This window comes from Ambystoma mexicanum, chromosome 7p (assembly GCF_040938575.1).
Source record: "Ambystoma mexicanum isolate Mex_15411 chromosome 7p, UKY_AmexF1_1, whole genome shotgun sequence".
Taxonomy (NCBI): Eukaryota; Metazoa; Chordata; class Amphibia; order Caudata; family Ambystomatidae; genus Ambystoma; species Ambystoma mexicanum.
In genome coordinates this window covers 231,874,348-231,893,027 of record NC_090939.1, presented here as the reverse complement: position 1 = coordinate 231,893,027, position 18,680 = coordinate 231,874,348, and the positions used below count along the sequence as shown (strand labels likewise).

At 43.4% G+C, this 18,680-nt stretch overlaps 1 protein-coding gene across 2 annotated transcripts in view; it reads left to right on the top strand.

Moving 5' to 3' along the window:
• The window catches only part of LOC138525853 (carbonyl reductase [NADPH] 1-like), a 58,592-nt gene extending 40,122 nt beyond the window's left edge, over positions 1-18,470 (top strand). For both annotated transcript variants that reach the window (XM_069636121.1, XM_069636120.1), the window contains exons 3-4: positions 2,323-2,430; positions 15,254-18,470. In XM_069636121.1, the coding sequence (XP_069492222.1) occupies positions 2,323-2,430; positions 15,254-15,690 (545 nt within the window). In that variant the 3' untranslated portion in view covers positions 15,691-18,470. The remainder of the gene's footprint in view (positions 1-2,322; positions 2,431-15,253) is intronic.
• The last annotated feature ends 210 nt before the right edge of the window (positions 18,471-18,680 follow it).

Here is an 18,680-nt window from a genome sequence, read left to right as displayed (position 1 = left end):
TGCTAATTCAGAAGGGGAGAAGTAGTTGAGACTAGAAGGGGTAGGGGAAGAGGTGGTGGACAGAAGGGGGGTGGGCGAAAGAGAGAAGAGCTGTGAGAGTTTCATGAATTTTAGAAGTTTTAATGGAAAGGTAGTGAGCAAATTCATTCACAGAAAGGGAGGGGGCATTGGGTATTGGCTTGGGAAGTGTAAGCAAAGTTTGGAGGATGAATGGAAGTTTGCAAGGTGGTTAAAAAAGGAGCATTAGGTTTGTGAAGTAGGCAGATTTGGCAGAGTCAATTGCAGAGGTGACAGCATTAAGGGATTTATTGTAGGCGGGGAGTAGGGTCGGGGTCTTTGATTTGTTTTTGTGCAGGTGTAGTAGTTTGTTTTGGTTGTCTGGGACTCAGAAATGATCCAGGGTTGTGGACAGGGACGGGAAGTTGTGAATGTGCATGCAGGATAGGATTGGTCAAAAGGAGGTATAGGTGCAAAGTGAAATTCTGAAAAAGCATGGTCGATGGAAGAGGCATGAATAAGGGAGAGAGGCAGGAACAAGGTCTTCATATCATCAAGAGAAGGGGTAGAAGAGTCCTGCTTAAATTCTCTCTTGGAAATTAAAAAGGGACGAGGAGGAGTAAAGGGTGGAGGAACCAAGATATTAAAGTGAAGAACAGAATAACCAGAGGGTGAGTGGTCAATGGAGAAGTCAAAGGACGAGGGCGAAGTTGGGAGAAAGACAATTCGAGAGAGTTCCAATCTTAGTGGGTAGGCTGGCCATGGAGGGGCTGGTCAGATATGAGCATGTAAATTTCAAGGGTGGGTGGCTGTGGAAGGCTTCGGAAGGTTAAATAACCCCTGTATGACAATGGGGATGTTGTGAAATGTGATTCAAGAAGAAGGTGCAGGTCAGGGAAGGCGCTAAGGACCAGGACTTTGTTATATCCTAGATCAGTGAGAGGAGTAGTAGGGAGGAGTTCAATAGTGGCACATTCAAAAGAGGAATAGATGATGTTAGAGGGGGGCAGGCTGGCAGTGGTAAGGGCTTCAAACCTCACTACACCATCCTTCCCAACAGGTTTAAGAGAGTACGAGAAAGTAGCAGGGTCAGTGTGGAGAGCCGCTTGTGTGGTAGAGTCGTGGAAGTCCATGTTTCTGTGATGGAAAGAAATAAACGTTGAGTTGATGAGTCAAAATGGTCACTGATGTAGGAAAACTCAATCCAGAGGGTTTATGCATTACAGAGGCCAGGTGAAAGTGTGATAGGAGGTGTGGGTGGGAGAAGGCATTGTGCGGGAGGCAAGGGGAATAGGAGAGGTTGGAGATTGAGATCCTGGGAGAACGGACGCATCTGGCTTGAGGGGTTTGAGTGCAGGGGGTGAGAAGAGACATGGGAGGGGGGAGTTAGCTTGAGTTGTGTCTGAAGGCTACAAGAGAAGGGGAGGAAAAGAGTGAGTACAAGAAGGAATGGACCGAAGCCAAGATGCATGATGAAGGGTAGAAGAAATAGGCAATTGAAGCAGTGGAGAAATGGTGCAGCCGAAGAAGAGGGTTGCAGAGTGATAGGAAAGGCAAGGGGTAAATGTTGGCTGCGAAGGAGTAGATGCAAGTTCTGAGTTTGGCTAGAAGGGCACAATAAGTAGCCAAAAAATGATCAACAGGCCCAAAACTGGGATGTTCTTTGGTCTTTTTGAGGTTACAGCAGCGCAGTGGTAAATGGAGAGTTACAGGTACAACGGATCCCCGGAGAGAGGCAAAGAGTGAGCACAACAAAGTCATGGCATGAGTAGGGGTCAAGGCCCTTACAACCCTATCAGAACAGACAGGGAACTGCCTATTGCTACTTTTGGCCCTTCGCTGCAGACACACAAGCTGGACGCCCAGGGGAGACCTAATAACAAGGAAGGCAGTGTGTCACAGGAGCCTGACAAAACTATTTCACAGTTAGCAGGAACTATATAATGAAGGACTAGAATTAGAGGATACCTAAAACAAAAACATTATGCATGAACATACATTGCTACAGGCAGAACATGGTACTAAGCGAACAAGTTCCACGAGTGGTTGCCACTTCAGTATATGCTTGATGTGGAAGGCCAGGTATACAACAAAAAAATCAGGGAACTTCTGTTCTATGCTTGGAGCAAATTGGTTGTATCTTAGTTATACTTGATCATACAAAGTATGATTCACTCAAGGGCATTTGCAACTATCAATAAAGGTTGCTCGATGAATTCCTTGCATCACCAAAACTTGCAACGCCAATAAATGAGCAGATAGTAGAGTACATTAAGGTTTGCACTCGGCTTAAATTAATCTTGGGAATCCTTCTTCTTTCCAAAGGAGCCGATCCTACTCCGTTTGATGTTCAAGCAGAAGTGACTCTCAAGACAAACTTCTTTGCAACCAGAGACGTGTGTACTCAGTTACTGCCACTCATCAAACCTCACGGTAAGGCTATTATTCTAATATGCTTTAACAATTAAGAAACTTAGTGAGAAAACAGAGTTATTTCATAAGGTGTGGGTTGTCGCTCACTTCTGTCTTAGGGGAATTTGACTGCTTAAACTGCTAGAGGATTTTCTATACTTTCCAATTGAATTCCTACAACCACATTTCAACAACATAATTTACAAGATGTCATGTTTCGGCATGGTACAAACAACCACTCAACACCAATTTATTTCATTTCAGTTTACAGACCAGCAAAGTGATTGTTCTACGTTCAATGATGTGCCTGCTTATGTCCTTAAAGTAGCAATGATTGTGGAACTACTCTCTTGATTTAAAAGCACACGGTCTCCTGCAAATTTGTTAGTGTCATAAATGAATAAGAATAAGGCAGATCTGTTAATCTTAATGCGCAAGGTACTGTTGTAAGGCCCAAGCGACTTTAGGATGGTAGGTCTTCTCTCATAGAACATAGAAAACGCATGACATGCATTACAAATATTGTGTTGAAATGAGCCATGAATAATGTTAAAGAATATATTAATGTTAAAGGATATTTGTACCGCGCACTATCACTACAATGTTGCACTAGAATTTGGAACCATTTAAGGATATTTATCAAAAGCAAAAGTGATCGGGCACACTTATGGTCAACGCCTACCATGATTTGTGAATGGCCTGTCCTGCTTGTGTCACAGATGGCTTCAAAACCCTGATGACCCAGATGTGGAGTTTAGGTGTTTTATGGTCAACTTGAACTACTTAAATGATTTGTGACTTATGAAGACCTGTCTATGAGGTCTCTAGTATTGCCCTAGTCTTTCTTGTGGTCTTCCTCCTCCCCAACTGGATTTTCGACTTTAAGACTAAGGACAGGTTACCCCTTCCTTCTTTTTCTAGCTTAGTCTTGCATGAGGGCTTAAAGGCTGTAACCTTTTCTATCTGTCTCCCGTTGGCTCTACCTATGGTTTCCATACTTTGATGGTTTATGTGAGGAATCTGAGAGCATCCTCAATTCTTTCCCCAATATATTCTCCTCCCAGGTGGCCTAAGGAAGGCTGTCGCTCTCGGATCCTGACCTGGGGTGGATATGCGAGGCAGGATCACCTTGGTGGAGGAGACTTGGGGCATGGGGATCAGGCACCATGGGTGAGAAGCAGTGCCCCCCATTTCCCTTTTGTAAGGAGTCTAATGTCACCCAGGAAAAACAGGGCATTAACACTCTTTTTTTAAAAATAGGTTATATAACAATACAACAGTCATTATCGTTAATGCTTCAATAAAGAAATCTCAATTAATTAACCCCCCTCCCTACTGTCCCTCCCAACTCCCCCAAGACCATTATTTCCCGTATTCAGTTCAGTCTTTGCCGGATGACCATCATGGGCTGCTTGTGTCATCACTGGAGGAAACTTCCTCTCTTGGATGGAATAGTGACACTGTGAGCGTCACCCATTGTTGTAGGTGTTTGCTAGTGTCCTATTTCTGCTCTCGATGCGCGTTCTCACGTGCCCCAGTTTCTGCCGCAACCATTTTCGGAGGTTCCCACCACAATGTTACACTGGGGATATTGGGGCTTATCCACCTCATAGCAATGCGTCTTTTCGCTAGAATGTACATCAAGTCCTTGAGCCTGTTCAGAGGTTTGTTATTCTTGCTTTTTTTGTATCTGCCAAGGATGCACGCCTTTGGTAACTGTACATCCAAGGTGTTGTCTGCCCTGGCCACCTTTGTAGCAATTTGTGACCAGAAAGATTGTACCGAACGGCATCCCCAAAACATGTGGGTCATCCCCGCACGGGGTTCAAGCATTTTGGGCATTCTATGGCTCCTGCCCTTTAAATTTGGAGATGACTTCAGGTGTGAGGTATGCTCTGTTAATGAAGTAAAACTGCATAAGTTGCAGTCGGGCGTTTCTGGATACTTTTTTATGGTAGTGTGTTATGGATTCCCATTCTTTATCTTCAAATGGCAGGCCTAGCTCCTGTTCCCATTTCTCTTTGCACTTGAGGTCTTGCTTGGTTGTGCTGTCTAGCAATGTCCCGTAGACCCTCGAGGTTTCGTGTCCTCCCTTGACGGCGTTCAGCATGTTTTCAATGGCTTCGAGCCCATTTTCGAGGTTCTCTGCCTCAAGCCATCAGTTTGTGAGCTTTCTTACCACCGCTCCGTGGAGTAGGAACTGCCCTGTTGGTAGTCCCGAGGTCTCATGCAACTCTGCGGACGTTAAGATGCCCTGGTCATCCACTAGGTCACCCAGGGTGGCAATTCTGCAGGATTCCCATATATTCCTTATCTCTTTCAGGCCCCCTGGTCTGTTTATCATGGTAGCTGCTATCGGGATCTGGGGGGAATATGGGTCGTTTGTTTTTGTGGCTTTGCATGCTCGTTTCCAGATCTTGATTCCTAGATTAATTAAGTATGAGTTGTGTTGAGTTGCCATTGGCGGGGTCCAGAAAAAGTCCCTTAGAAGCATGTGGGGGATAGCCGGTTGTAGAAGCCGGGTGTCCGTTGTAGTTTTGTCTGCCATCCATTGTATTACGTGTTTCAGTTGGCCTGCTGGATAATATAGTTCAAAGTTGGTCGATTTTCAGGCCTCCCTTGTCATAGGGTCCCTGTAGTACTTCTAGCACGACTCTGTGCCTCCCTCCCTGCCATGGGAATCTTCTGCAGAGTTTGTTTAGGTCTTTGAAGAACTGCAGGAGGATGTTGAATGGGATGTTGGTGAAGAAATGTAGGAGTCGGGGCAATGCCACCATCTTAAGAAGCCCCGCTCTTCCTGCCACTGAGGGCGGTAATCTGCCCCAGAACTCCATTGAGCATTAACACTCTTGTCCATATTTCACTAGGAACCACTCTCCCAATGCCCACCACTCTGGTACTGAGACGAGGAAGAGACAATCCATAGTCAAATAGCCTCTTTTTATTAACACAGACAAACACAAACACCACTCTTGTACTGGGATGAGGAAGAGGGATGCCGAGTACCAAGACAGTTATGCAGTCAAGGAACATTGCCTGCACCTGGGGCCCAGGAGGCGGTATAAAGGGCCAGCTCAGGTGAGGCTAATGTGATTGCCTGGAAGTTTGCCTGGGAGATCCCTGGAGAGATTACCTGTGGAACACTTGCAGGATAAACCAGAGCTGAGACCAGGGAGACGCATGCCCGAAGCGCCCAAAAGCTGCAGAGTCTTGTCAGCGGAAGCGGATTGTGCAGGAGCCTTCATGAGGTCTCTGAGAGCAGAGCTGGTCTGCAGTCTTCTTGGAGTCGGCGAGACTCCTTTTCTGTTCAACCGAGGTGGAGGAGATCCTGGAACCGAGGTGCACCTAGTCAGGAGCAGCAACAGCCACAGACGGCGTGCTGACGTGGAGTGCAGCACCCAGAGACAGCGTACCCTTGAGTCAAAGGAGTCTGAATGACTCTTGGATGCTGTGGGGTGAACCACGTGGTTTGTGCAGGTCAGACCGCTCGCTAGTGAGTGAAGGACTTGGTAGGCAGTGTGAATCCCAGGCCAGTATTGAATTAAAGACTTTTGACAGTACGATAAGCAAAAGGCTGGGAAAACGGAATGAAAGGGTTTTCTTATGTATACCGAACTGTGAATAAGACGAAATTGAAAAGGCCAAGAGAGGGCCACGGAAAATCAAAGTTTGGAACATGTGAAAACACCCGTGAGCAGGGTGAAAATTCCCAGCAGGAGAGTGAACTGGGAATTTGATGATAATGGATTTAAAGTGACTGAAAGGAGTGAGATGAAACCGAACTGAAAGAAAGCAAGTGTGATTGAATACCAATTGAAAGCAGTTGGTGATATGCCCTGATACAAAGGAACTGTGAATTGTATAAGGAGAGTGCCATAAACATATAAAGAACTGTGTGTACTGAAAGCATAATCAGTGGTGAAAGCTTTGAGAACATTTGAAAGTATAAAAGTGAATGGTGGCAAACCAAGCATTGAGAAAGCTCCAAGAGAAAAATCCGATACCACTTTGACGCTGAACAGAGGCAGTGTAACTGTGGAAAAGAAGCAAGCAAGGTGTGTCGGTTGCATGACCTGTAATGGGTGGACCGTGTTGTCCGACAACTGCACCTAGACCGAATACACCCATCTAAAGTGGTTGACTGTCAAGGAGAACTTGGGTGAGCTGAAATTTAGGAGCGAGCTTTGAGATATTGGTGAAATTGAGGAAAGGCAACTCCACTAGAAAGGCTGGGAAGTGTCCCAAGGAATTATGTTGTCTTGGAACATTGAAAGTTTGAAAGTTTGGGGAAGGGAACCCATCTGTTTGACAAAGTGAACTGTCCTGAATCTTGGGGAAGGGAAAACCACCTTTGCAATAAATATTATTTGAACACTTATCATTTCGATGCTGACATCCCTACACATTATATTCAAGTAGTTGTGAGGGCAAGTATAGGTTTTGGACACAGACAGATATTTAGTTTGGACTTCCTGACACAGACCATCATTAGTTTCAGTTAGGTAGGGAAATTCCACCTTAGCATGGGGCAAGTCAGGCCTATTTCCACCCTTCTTCTTATTTTAATAAAAATGTGCGACCCAATCTTTACTCAGTTGTCTTTGTCTGCTTCCCGATGCCTTCACATTACCCAGCGCCTGTATCGAAGATGGTAAGATGATATCTCCACACTCTCGGCCACTTTCTCGCTCCTCTCCTGGATCTCTTTCTTCCGCTACTCTCTGGGCCTCATTACGAGTATGGTGGTGTGGCAGTAAGTCCATTATCGCTGCATTGCCACACTGCCATACTGCGGGTTTGGTGGTGAAGTGAAGGCTTTACTCCAGCATAAAGCTGGAGGTGAATCTACCACTTTACTTCCGAAAATTGGTAGAATTACTGCAGCGGAATCCCCACGGAGTTCTGTGGACCCCAAAAATGGGGACTTACAATGCCCTATCATCACTTATAATCCTGCTGTAAATCCTCACGGCTAAATGGTGTTCACAGTAATCCAATTTGGCGGTAATTCGATGGATTTACCACCAAACCCGTAACGAGGGCCACATTTGTTTCCTCTGATCCCCTCTCTCCTCCATCTTCCCTCTGATGTTCCTAGGTGCACTTTCTTCCTCTCATCACTGTCTCACCTCTCTCCCTACATGTGTTCCTCTCCTTTTATCCCCCTCATTCTCTTTTCTAGTGTGTTGGGACTCAAAGCTTTTGCTCTACTCACTATAGACTCAGCGTGCAGGTTCCTGGGTTCTGTAGTCCTGTAAAATAGTGAAAGGAACTCTGGACAGAAAAAAGGCTCACATTTATGGTGGGGAGATCAGCGGCACCAACATGTTTACAGTAAAAAAAACTCTAAGTGGAGTCAGCGACTGTCCCCTCTCCCACTAACTACCTCCCCCCACCTCTGGGATAGGGTCAGCTCCTGCAAATGCCCTGCTAGGCCCCCCATCCCAGGCTGGGAGTGGTCTCTGATCCTTTCTGACAGGGCTAAGTCCCTAACCCTGACCATTACAACCAATGTTCCCTCTAATATTTTGTTCTCTAACTTTAGAAAAATGGTTGGCTTTCATGCGCACCTTTATTTTCTATTTGCGCAGCTGCGTAACAAGGTAAGCCACTTTTAAACCACTTTGTGAGTGTGCATAGTTAGTGAGCTATCATCTCTGAAGAATTTGGAAGGGAATTTCCACTTCCTGAACCATTGCAATTCTTTACACATCAGTATACATAATATTGAATATGTGGTTATAAAGAGATCTCATCAGCCAGTCCAACATTTCAAGAACTGCTGCAGTACCTAGCAACAGTACCCCTATGCAGAGAAATCATGTGTATGCACAAAATAAGCATTGTAGGCTCAGTAAAAGCAATGGGTTTATCAATCAATCAAGTTTATTCTGAATAAAATAAAACATAACAAGCAATATATATATACGTAAATAAGATTGATGCACGGATTGTATAAAAACAGCAGTATAAGGTAAAATAGGATAAAATACAACATGAAATAGTCTAAAATATGAGCACACATACAGCTTGTTGAGCTAAACTGGTTACAAGCATGCACACACCAACAATACGCGGTAAAAAAAAGCTACCTTGTTCATTCTCCCTTTCAAAGCCCTCTACAAGTATTTGGCTACAGCTTACGGTGTTACTTCATTGCTCGCTTCTTTGCATGTTGAATAAGCTTCAGAAACGGTATACATACCAAAGACTACAAATTTAAGCTTTAAATATACTCTTCTCAAATTCAGATATTGCAGGGCAAAGCAAAAGGAAGTGCTGTGCCGTTTCCTGATCTGTCTAACAGTAGGCACACTTATTTTAGCACTTTTTATCCCATGTGTTCAAATTATATGCTAAAGGTAAAATTCCAAAAAGTACCTTTAGGAACAATGTGCCCAACATTTTAGGCGCCATTACATCGAAATATAGCTCATAGCGTGGTAATTACTTGCTTTTGCAGTATTTCAGTAGGAGATCGGAGAGCGGAATGTAGGATTAGGAGGTGTTGCTCGTGATTACCCCCGGGTTTAGCCACACATCCAGTTGCCCTATGCCCTCCAACAACTCTTTGACATGGACACACCATGGCAAGGAGCAACCTTTTGGTTGTGATGTGACATCATGTATGGCTCGCCTATATTCATAAAGACCAGAGGCACTCCACAGCCTCACCCAATATAGCACTGGCCTACTGGCAATCAAGTTCCGTATGTATGGTAAGTTCAGTTCGTCATGTAGAAGAATCGTTGGGGTGCTTTTAGGGAGACTCAGAATAGATTTCAAGAAAACATTTTCTTGAGTAGTTAATTTGGTTGCATTGGTGGGACCCCATATCTCAGCACTGTACAATATAGCCTGTCTCGTCTGGAGTTTGTACACTTCTAGGGTTGGGCGAGGAGCTCTATTTGCCCGATCTTTGGAAAATGTTGGTATGTCTCCTCCATATCTAGCCATGTAGTTGATGCTTTTTCTTCCTGCTGATGAAAATCCTGTGGATGAAAATCTTAGACCCATATAATCGTAACCCTTGATTTGTTTCCTGGGTGCCTTATCCATCACGAGCCTAAGGGTGGGGGTTCTTCCTTTTTCCAGTGAAGACCATTAATTTCGTTTTTTATGGTTCATTGTTAACCCCATCTCTTTACAGAACCCTTTGAAAATGTAAAAATGTTTTTTTTAGACCGACCGGGGTCAATGATATTAATACTGCCTCATCAGCAAATAGTAAGATTACACCTAGCACCTAGAACCTGGGGGTTAGGGGAGGGGAATTAGAAGTCAGAAAGACACAGAGAACTTGAGAGGGGTGTTGAAAGTGCCTTGAACCTGAAAGCAGTGCTGAGAAGCCTAAGAAAGTACAGAAAGATCAAGAAGGGGTGCTTAGAATCTTGCAATATGTCTAGAACATAGCTGTAAGAACCTTTAGAAAGCGCCTAGAGCCTGAGAGGTCTGCTGAAAATCTAAAATATGCTTGAAAACTGAAAGGGGCATTCAATCACCACCCCTGAAAGCTATCGGGAAAGCTGAAAATATGACAACCTAAGAAGAAAGATTTAGAATTGTTGAAGACTCAGAAAAGATACTAAGAAACCAAGATACAGAGACTTGCACTAACAAGAAAGGAGTAACACGGTGAAAGATCACTCTTTTGTTTTTTATTTATGTACAATTATTGAGCAGGGAGAAACCTAACGATATGAGAGACCCCCGATCTTTGAAAACAATAACGAGCATTTGAGACAAAGTACTTTTTTTTTTATTAACACTGCTGTGCAAAACTGCACACACACTTTAGTCTTTCTTTTATCAAAGTGTGGCGCATGGTCACAGACACACCCTAAGAGAATGGCAGGTGAGATTTTGGCTACCTTTTCTTGTATGGCCTCTTTTGTGGGTGCAGAGGAAACACGCTCATGATATCCACACGGGTTTGTTGAGGCAACATAGGGCTGTATTTTTCATACCATTTTTACGAAGTGACGCATTGTATTGTTCACTATTTTATTTTTATTTTTATTTAAAATGATATAGTTTATATATAAACTTTTCATTTCATATATCTTTCATTCGTTGATACTCTGATATATTTCAAGTCTTATTTGCTGGTTCTCTCATTGTCCTCATATTACGGATCGTCTGGGCTGCTTCTCACTGGAGCTTGTTTCATGATTTTTTTCCCAGAATGATGTTATGATAAATATCAGTTTGTTATCATGTCCCAGCAGTATTTGTGCCCATTGTTCATCTGAAGAGTGGGCTTCTTTGCTGATGGTAAAGTAGGTTCTGCATAGTGTTCTTTGGGCCTGTAGTGTTGGACATACCATGATGATGAGGTATAAGGTTTCTAATGTTTCTTTCTGATCACAGAATCTGCATTGAGTGTCTCCTTTGTCCTGTTTCTTGATTATCGCCAATCTTGCTCTGGTGGGCAGTAGATTCAGATGCAACCTCATGAAGAGCGATCTGATTCTTGGATCTGGAAAGATCATCAAGTAGGCTGGTAGTTGTGTTATTGGCCTTGTGTCAAGTGCGCAGTTCAGGTTTTCTTTGTAGGTATTTTTCTCCACAATTGTTTTGCACCAGTCATTCCATCTCAGTTTTTTCTTTACGTTTTGTGGGCACTGTAGCAACATCATCTCCCCTGAAATATCTTTGTGAACCAGGTATTGCTTCTGCTCTCCGTTGCCCATGTTGTTAGGTGTTGCAGCACGATTGTGGCAAAGATTTTCCCCAAGGGATCTAGCAGGGCTATTGGCTATAGTTGGCTGGATTTTCTTTTGGCCCTTGTTTGTATATTGGTATGAGCGTGGCGGACCTCCAGGTTGATGGTATTGTGTTGTGCTCATTTATTATGATTATGAGTTCGATCATCAACGTTGCCCATTGGTCTGGGTCCTTCTTTATTACTTAGTTTGACAGCCCATCAGGCCCAGAAGCCCGTGATGTATTTAGTTTGCCGATTATTTGGATGATGTCCTCTTTGGTACAGACAATGGACCTTTTGATGGCATTTAGAGTCTTATCAGTCACTGCCGTGTCCCTCTTTCCATAGAGTTTAGAGAAGTACTCTATCCAGTGCTTTTCAAGCGCATTTTGTATAAGATGATGTTGTGCCGAGTATGCCGAGTTTAGGAGTGCCCATAAGTCTCTAGTGTTCCGATTCGTAAGGCAGTCAAGCATTTGTTCTGCATCTGCCTGTAGTAATGCACTTTGATGCGTCTTTAACCAGTTTCGATAGGTATTTTATTCTTTTTTAATTGTTTGCTTGGAGCTTATATTGGAGTTTTTCTGTAGGAGTTTTGCATTTTTTCCTTAACTCTCTTTTTTTTACTCTGATTAGGGGATCATAATGATATTTGTGCACGGGTTTGTCGTTCACACTTGGCTTCATTGTTCTCTGATATGGAATCAGGAGCCATCCGTAGTTGACCTTTTCGATCGGAGGTTTCTCTGTCGACAGGAAGTTTCCTATCATTGCTTCTGTCTGATTTGGATTGATTCTTAGCCACGTTTGTTGCATGTTAAGTAACAATGGAGGAAGATATTGTTTCTGTCTTTGTGTGCCGTGCGTTGACCATGTCAATTTAAGTATGCTATGGTCACTGTAAGTGGGATGCAGTATTTCCATATTTTTTTGTGCCTGATAGATCCTGATGAGATGAAGATATAGTCCAGAATAGACTCCGCTGACCGCTGTTTCCAGGTTGGGATCATTTTGTGTTCTTTTTGATTATAGTATGTTCCTGCATTCATCAAGGATCTCATCTGCATTTCTTTAATCCCCAATTTTTCTTTGGTCGGTAAAAGGGTCAGATCTATGGCTTTCCCTTGTTGGTCCATTAGATGCAGGTTCAAGTCGCCACATATCACTATTTCGATGGAGGGATATTTTGTGATTATGCGGTCGAGTTCAGTCATGAGTTTATTGATAAAGGTTGTTTCATTGATGGCCACTGGGTTCCAGTAAAGATTGACAATGAGTAGGGTTGGGTGGTCGCATACATTCTTCTTCTGGGGCCCATGTGCAACTTCTCTTTGTAGTATAACATACTGTATCCAGGGATTTATATTTTTATATTCCATCGGTGTCCATGGTGAATCAAATCTTTATCTGCATCAGTTGCCCTGCTGACGGTCTTCCCTGTTGGTGGATTTCTGCTGGATTGTGGATGACCATGTATCCTTTGCATGCTGGTGGCTGCATCATCCACGTTTCCTGTAAACATATGATGTGGCCATCAGTTAACGTCGTGTGTGTCTGCTCAAAAAGATGTCCAAACCCCATAGTGTTCCATGAGACCAATTTCACCTCATCCTGGTTGGCCTCTGCTGATTATCTTTCTTGAGTGAATGGGTTTGATCTTGTGTTCCTCTCTTTGCAGTTATCCGTTCCCGATGTATGGATAATATTCTGGTTTCCTTTAGATCTCTCTGTTGATGTTATATAGGATACATCAGAGTCTGTGTATTCCGTGTACATGCTTCTCTCCGTTGATTCACGATAAAAGATTCTCTGGTTCCTCTGCTGGTCTTTTTTAGAGTTAGTTATTATATTCGTCATTGGTTCTGTTCGTGTCGTACAGCTAAAGACTATGTGATCAAATTGATTTGCGATGTCTAGTATCTCTAGCATGGTACACTTCGCCTTCAGTTAGATTTCTGCTATGTTGAGCGTGTCATCGTCTACGAATCTGACCAGGTTGATGTCCTTAGATCTTATGTGCTTCAATTCCTGGAAAGCTCCTAGTAAGCGTAGTGTGTTAGTTCTGTTTAATATCACTGGGCATGTTAATGGTTTTGTTTGTTTCAGTGTTATCCAGTACTTTTCTTACATCTTTACAGGGTTTATGAAGAATGGCGTTCGCAACAGGGGGTATGCGAAGTTTCTCTTTTCAAGCTTTGCGCTGTCGTCATTGATTAGGTTTTTGTGTTGATCCCTGGATCGTGGGTTTTCTTTCGGGTTGCGTTCGGGATATCTTCTTTCGTATTGCTCACTATCCATTCATAGATGCAGAGCAACACATTTGCATGGAGACACACCGAAACCATTTAGAAATGTGCCTACAATTGAGGTTGTCTGCCGTAAATGGAATTACTTTTTTATAACGGAGACAGCCCAGGCCTACTTCCTTCAGGTTAAATTGAATTAGAACTGCGTTCAGATTTTGTTTTGCCTACAAGCCTCCAGTGGGCTTTTAAGTAAACGAAAACATCTAACAAAGAAATAGGACTGGACGTCCACAGGCGTCGTTTGTAAGCTCCTGTTACTCCCGCTGCCAGTTCCCAACCCGTGGCTCATATCTCCATGTTCTGGGAACTGCCCGAATGCTGGTCCAACACTGAGCCCACCTGCTCTTATGGGGCGCTCTTTCTTTGGGGTCCAGAGCTGGGTTTTGGTCAACCAATTACTTGATAGTTGAGCTTCATTCGGCTTGCCTCCACTGCCACCGCAGCCCTATCTTGTTTGCTCTGCTGCATATTTGTCATATTGTAGGGAGGATAGCACGGCAGCAACATGCATGCCTTGGAAGCAAGGACACAGCGCAACACAAGTTCGATCCCCGGGTCCGCGCTTAACATATCATATCATGTGGAAACATTTAGATTCCCGGATGCTGATATTTCTGGTCGCTTGACTCATGATTGAAAGACTGGTGCACAGCATTTACATACCAGTGAATAGCTACTGACATGTATTCAAATGGGGATCCGCTCCCCTTCCCACCAGTATTTCTTGCCTGACTCCAGTGTGTGCATATGTTAATCTTTCATCCAAAAAGCAGGGACGATGTACTCCAGAAAAGGCTAAGTAGCAGGATGCCGAATCAGAAAAGGCTAAGTAGCAGGATGCCGAATCAGAAAAGACTAAGTAGCAGGATGCCGAATCAGAAAAGGCTAGTAGCAGGATGCCGAATCAGAAAAGATTAAGTAGCGGGATGCCGAATCAGAAAAGGCTAAGTAGCAGGATGCCGAATCAGAAAAGGCTAAGTAGCAGGATGCCGAATCAGAAAAGGCTAAGTAGCGGGATGCCGAATCAGAAAAGACTAAGTAGCTGGATGCCGAATCAGAAAAGGCTAAGTAGCAGGATGCCTAATCAGAAAAGGCTAAGTAGCAGGATGCCGAATCAGAAAAGGCTGAGTAGCGGGATGCCGAATCAGAAAAGACTAAGTAGCAGGATGCCGAATCAGAAAAGGCTAGTAGCAGGATGCCGAATCACAAAAGACTAAGTAGCAGGATGCCGAATCAGAAAAGGCTAAGTAGCAGGATGCCGAATCAGAAAAGGCTAAGTAGCAGGATGCCGAATCAGAAAAGGCTAAGTAGCAGGATGCCGAATCAGAAAAGGCTAAGTAGCAGGATGCCGAATCAGAAAAGACTAAGTAGCAGGATGCCGAATCAGAAAAGGCTAGTAGCAGGATGCCGAACGCGTGTTTATTTTCCAGTTTTAGGAAATGCGGCTCAGCAAGGTGTGATAAGTAGATTTGTTTAAAGGGCAAGTAGATTTCTTGAACGTTTGTGATATACAATACTCATAATATATCTTTGTTTTAGTTGCATTCTTTTTTTTTCTCCACGCTATGATTAGAGGGAGCATAAACATAGTACAATATGTTCACTGTTGTACGCATGAAGAAAATACTATACATGGTTATAGTTAAAAAAAATAGGTATTGTTTTTTCAACTGATATCGGTTAGAGCACTATCACTGAAATAACATGGGCAAAGGCCAGTCTTTAAAAAAACACATTTCAAATACATGTATGTATATGTAGTGTATGTAATGCATTTATGTTGGGCACGTGCAGTAACGGCCATTGCTGATCATTGCATTTCTTCTTGCAGGTAGGGTAGTGAATGTGTCCAGCATCGTTAGCTGCACGGCGCTGGCCGGGTGCAGCCCCGCGCTTCAACAAACCTTTCGTTCGGAGACCATCACTGAAGAGGAACTGGTGAAGCTCATGGAGAAGTTTGTAGCGGATACCAAAAATGGGATCCACCAACAAGAAGGCTGGTGCAATACGGCCTATGGGGTGTCGAAAATCGGAGTGACGGTACTGTCCCGGATTCAGGCGAGGGAGATCGAGAAAACAAGGAAAGCGGATGGCATTCTACTCAACGCCTGCTGTCCTGGATTCGTGCAGACCGACATGGCGGGATCCAGTATGCCCAAAACTCCAGACCAAGGAGCCGAGACCCCTGTATATTTAGCACTTTTACCCCACGATGCCAAAGGGCCCCATGGGCAACTTGTTAGCGAGAAGGTTGTTAAAGGGTGGTAAATGTGCCTAGGAAGAATCTGTTCACCGGCACCTATCACATTCAAAATAAAAGGCCAGATGTTACGGAGACCAAAGACCAATACAAGGATTTCTGCACATAACATATATTATGTCAGAAAGCATACAAACGCGTGCCACCCATTTATATCATCTAATGCATGCTTACATTATCTCTCTAAAACGGTGGACATGCTTCCACTGCCCCTCTGTATCACTGTGGATCAAATGATGTTTATATCCATGGAATAGTTCCTTGTTGCTACATTTCAACACGTATATTCCCTGTATGTAGCAAATTCAACTTTCAGCTTGGCGATACCCATTTTCAGTGGTATTTGCTGCATACAGCGAATGTTGCATGGGTGTAAACATTCTCAGTGCTGCTCAGAAAGAACCCCGTGCTCTTCTCTGACTCTTAGCCTCCTCTCATCCCAGTCTTTCTTGCTTGCAGGGCTATGGGCTGCATCACATGTCCATGGACAGGAAAGAAAGACTCACCACTCCTCAATGTTTGGGCATCCTCCAGTGCACTTCACCGCAGTCACTAATTCAATAATGTTTTAGATGCAGGGCTGCATGAAAATATGACCCTGACATACTCCTTTTCTTCCCTGTGTGTCCAAACCCCCAGACAGCTGCAGAAACTCCACCTCATTTCCATAATGCACTGTGGCATTCCGCCGCTGCGAAGGAACTGCCACACTTCCTTCTGTAAGTTTCTTTTCCGCTTCCAAATAGTTTGTGATACGAACAGACAAAATTAACAGCTCTGTTTTCATTAAGACACAATCCTATGAAAATTGGACCCTGTGAGTTGGTGCATGTATTTTATCAAAAACATCAGTAATAAAAAAGGCCTTCATTAACATAACCATCCTAACTTCTATTCCCGTTTGAGGCTATCAAGCTCTCTTTTAGAAAGCTTTGCATATTCTAAGAGACTTCCCAACAAGTACCTACTTTTCTTGAGTCTTGAACAGAGAGTGGGATAAAAATGCATGCATATGATTTCCATCAGAGATGCTTGGCAAACAGAAGAAGGCATCAGAACGCAAGGATCTTCTGTTGGGCGCGTCGGCGCACCCATTGATTGAAGCGGATGGTCTTTCATTAGTGGCCGTCATGTTTCTTGGACCCTCATCAAAGTCATACTTTAGATAATGACATCCAATGCTGTTTTAGGATGTAGGTCTGGTCCAGTTGACTCCATGTTTTTCGCATGCCCGCACAAAATAAATGTTACCACAGTGAATTGAAATCGGGGTGATTTACATAGTCTCTGGTTATAATGAAAACCTGCTGAGTTTCTGGCTCTCGAAGGCTCAAGTAGGAGACCCCTTCTATGAATGCTGCACCTCTACTGAGTCTAATTTCTCTTCCCTCAAAGCATTCAGCTGTTCCACTCAGTTTATAGTCATTCCATCAACAGCCAACGCATCTAATGCCATAACATCTAAACAAAAGCATCTAAAAAAAGCTTCTAATGCATTAAAAAAAAATGTTAATGAGAGTTCCCCCCAAACCATAATTTTTTTAACCTTTAAAACCCTTTTTTATTAAACTAAACCCTTTACCATCTAAAAAAATGCATTAGATGCTTTTTTAGATGCTTTTTTTAAGATGGTATGGCTGTCGATGCCTTTGGTTGTCGATGCAATGACCGGATACCGTTCCACTCCCTTCATCATCCGTCCTCCGTGCCATCATGGCATATTATTCTTTTTTTCAGTACGTCAAAATTGAGGATTGTTTTTGATAATTGAAAAGGAGTGTTGGAGCCCCTCAAATGAGAACGAACATGGGTCCAATTCCCTGTTCAATAGAATTTCTTCCACTCAGGAGGGTCTACAACCATGTTTTAGCTCCCTGCATGCTTCAGAGAGGAGAAATATGCATTTGCATATCAGTCTTTGTCCCACCCACAAGGGCAGCCCAGAACCGAAATGCTAGACAATTCTCCACGGAACAAGAGTACCATCAGCAACTCCAGACACGTGTTTCTGCATCGTTGGGCCTCCTCAGTGAGGTGAAGCTGAGCCTCTCAAGGCACAGTGAGCAAGGGGTCCATGTCTGGATTACCCTTGGTTACTTAGGGTGAAACCACAAGTTTTACAAAATTGAAAAGGAGTGTGTTAGCCACTCTATTCTGTGACAGGTACAGTGAGCTAAAATGTGGTTGTAGACCCTCCTGACTGGGCACCTTCCCATAGAACCTGTCATTTTGCCATGTTCGTTCTCCTTAGGGGGGCTCCCAGACCTTTTTTGTGCATTGTTTTTTTAGAAAGTGTTGGCCAGGAGGCAATGAATTCTTCCTAGTGCAAAGATGACCTTGCGTGAGATGGGGGTCCAATGGGAGAGGAGGAGAAGATGTAACACTTTGATGGCATAGAGACAGTCTCTGCTAGTATGAATTCAGCTGACCAGTTTCTCAGAAGAAAAATATTTGTTGTGAAATATAGAACCTAACAAATGTATTTCTTTTGGAACTTTTTTGCATATGTGCAACAGCTTAGAATGTGATAAAAATGTGCAAAAATCTTCCACGGGGGAAAGTCATTCACAGCTGCCTAGTTCTTCTCTTGGGTATATCTCTTGGTATTGCTCTGCACTTGCACCATCTGAATGTCACAAGGCCTAGTAGGACCGTTACTATTGTATTATATTCCTTTCTCCCCCTCACCCCCCGTCCCCCCGTGTTGCCTTGTGGCGCCTAGAAACACTTTTTGATGTACAGTGTGCCTTATAAATACTCAATAAATAAATAAATAAAATAAAAAATATATATGGCATTGTGTGATTAAACTGCATTGATTATTGTCAAGTGTATTCTCCTGTAATAGTCAACCGTGCGATATTAGGCTAAAAGGGTTGCATGCTCACCATAATCACCTTACTATATATTTTGCATATCGTGTACACTCTCCAATGGAAAACAAAACAAAATATAAAAGTACAAGTACATTGCATTTTAATGTATTCTGATTATGCTT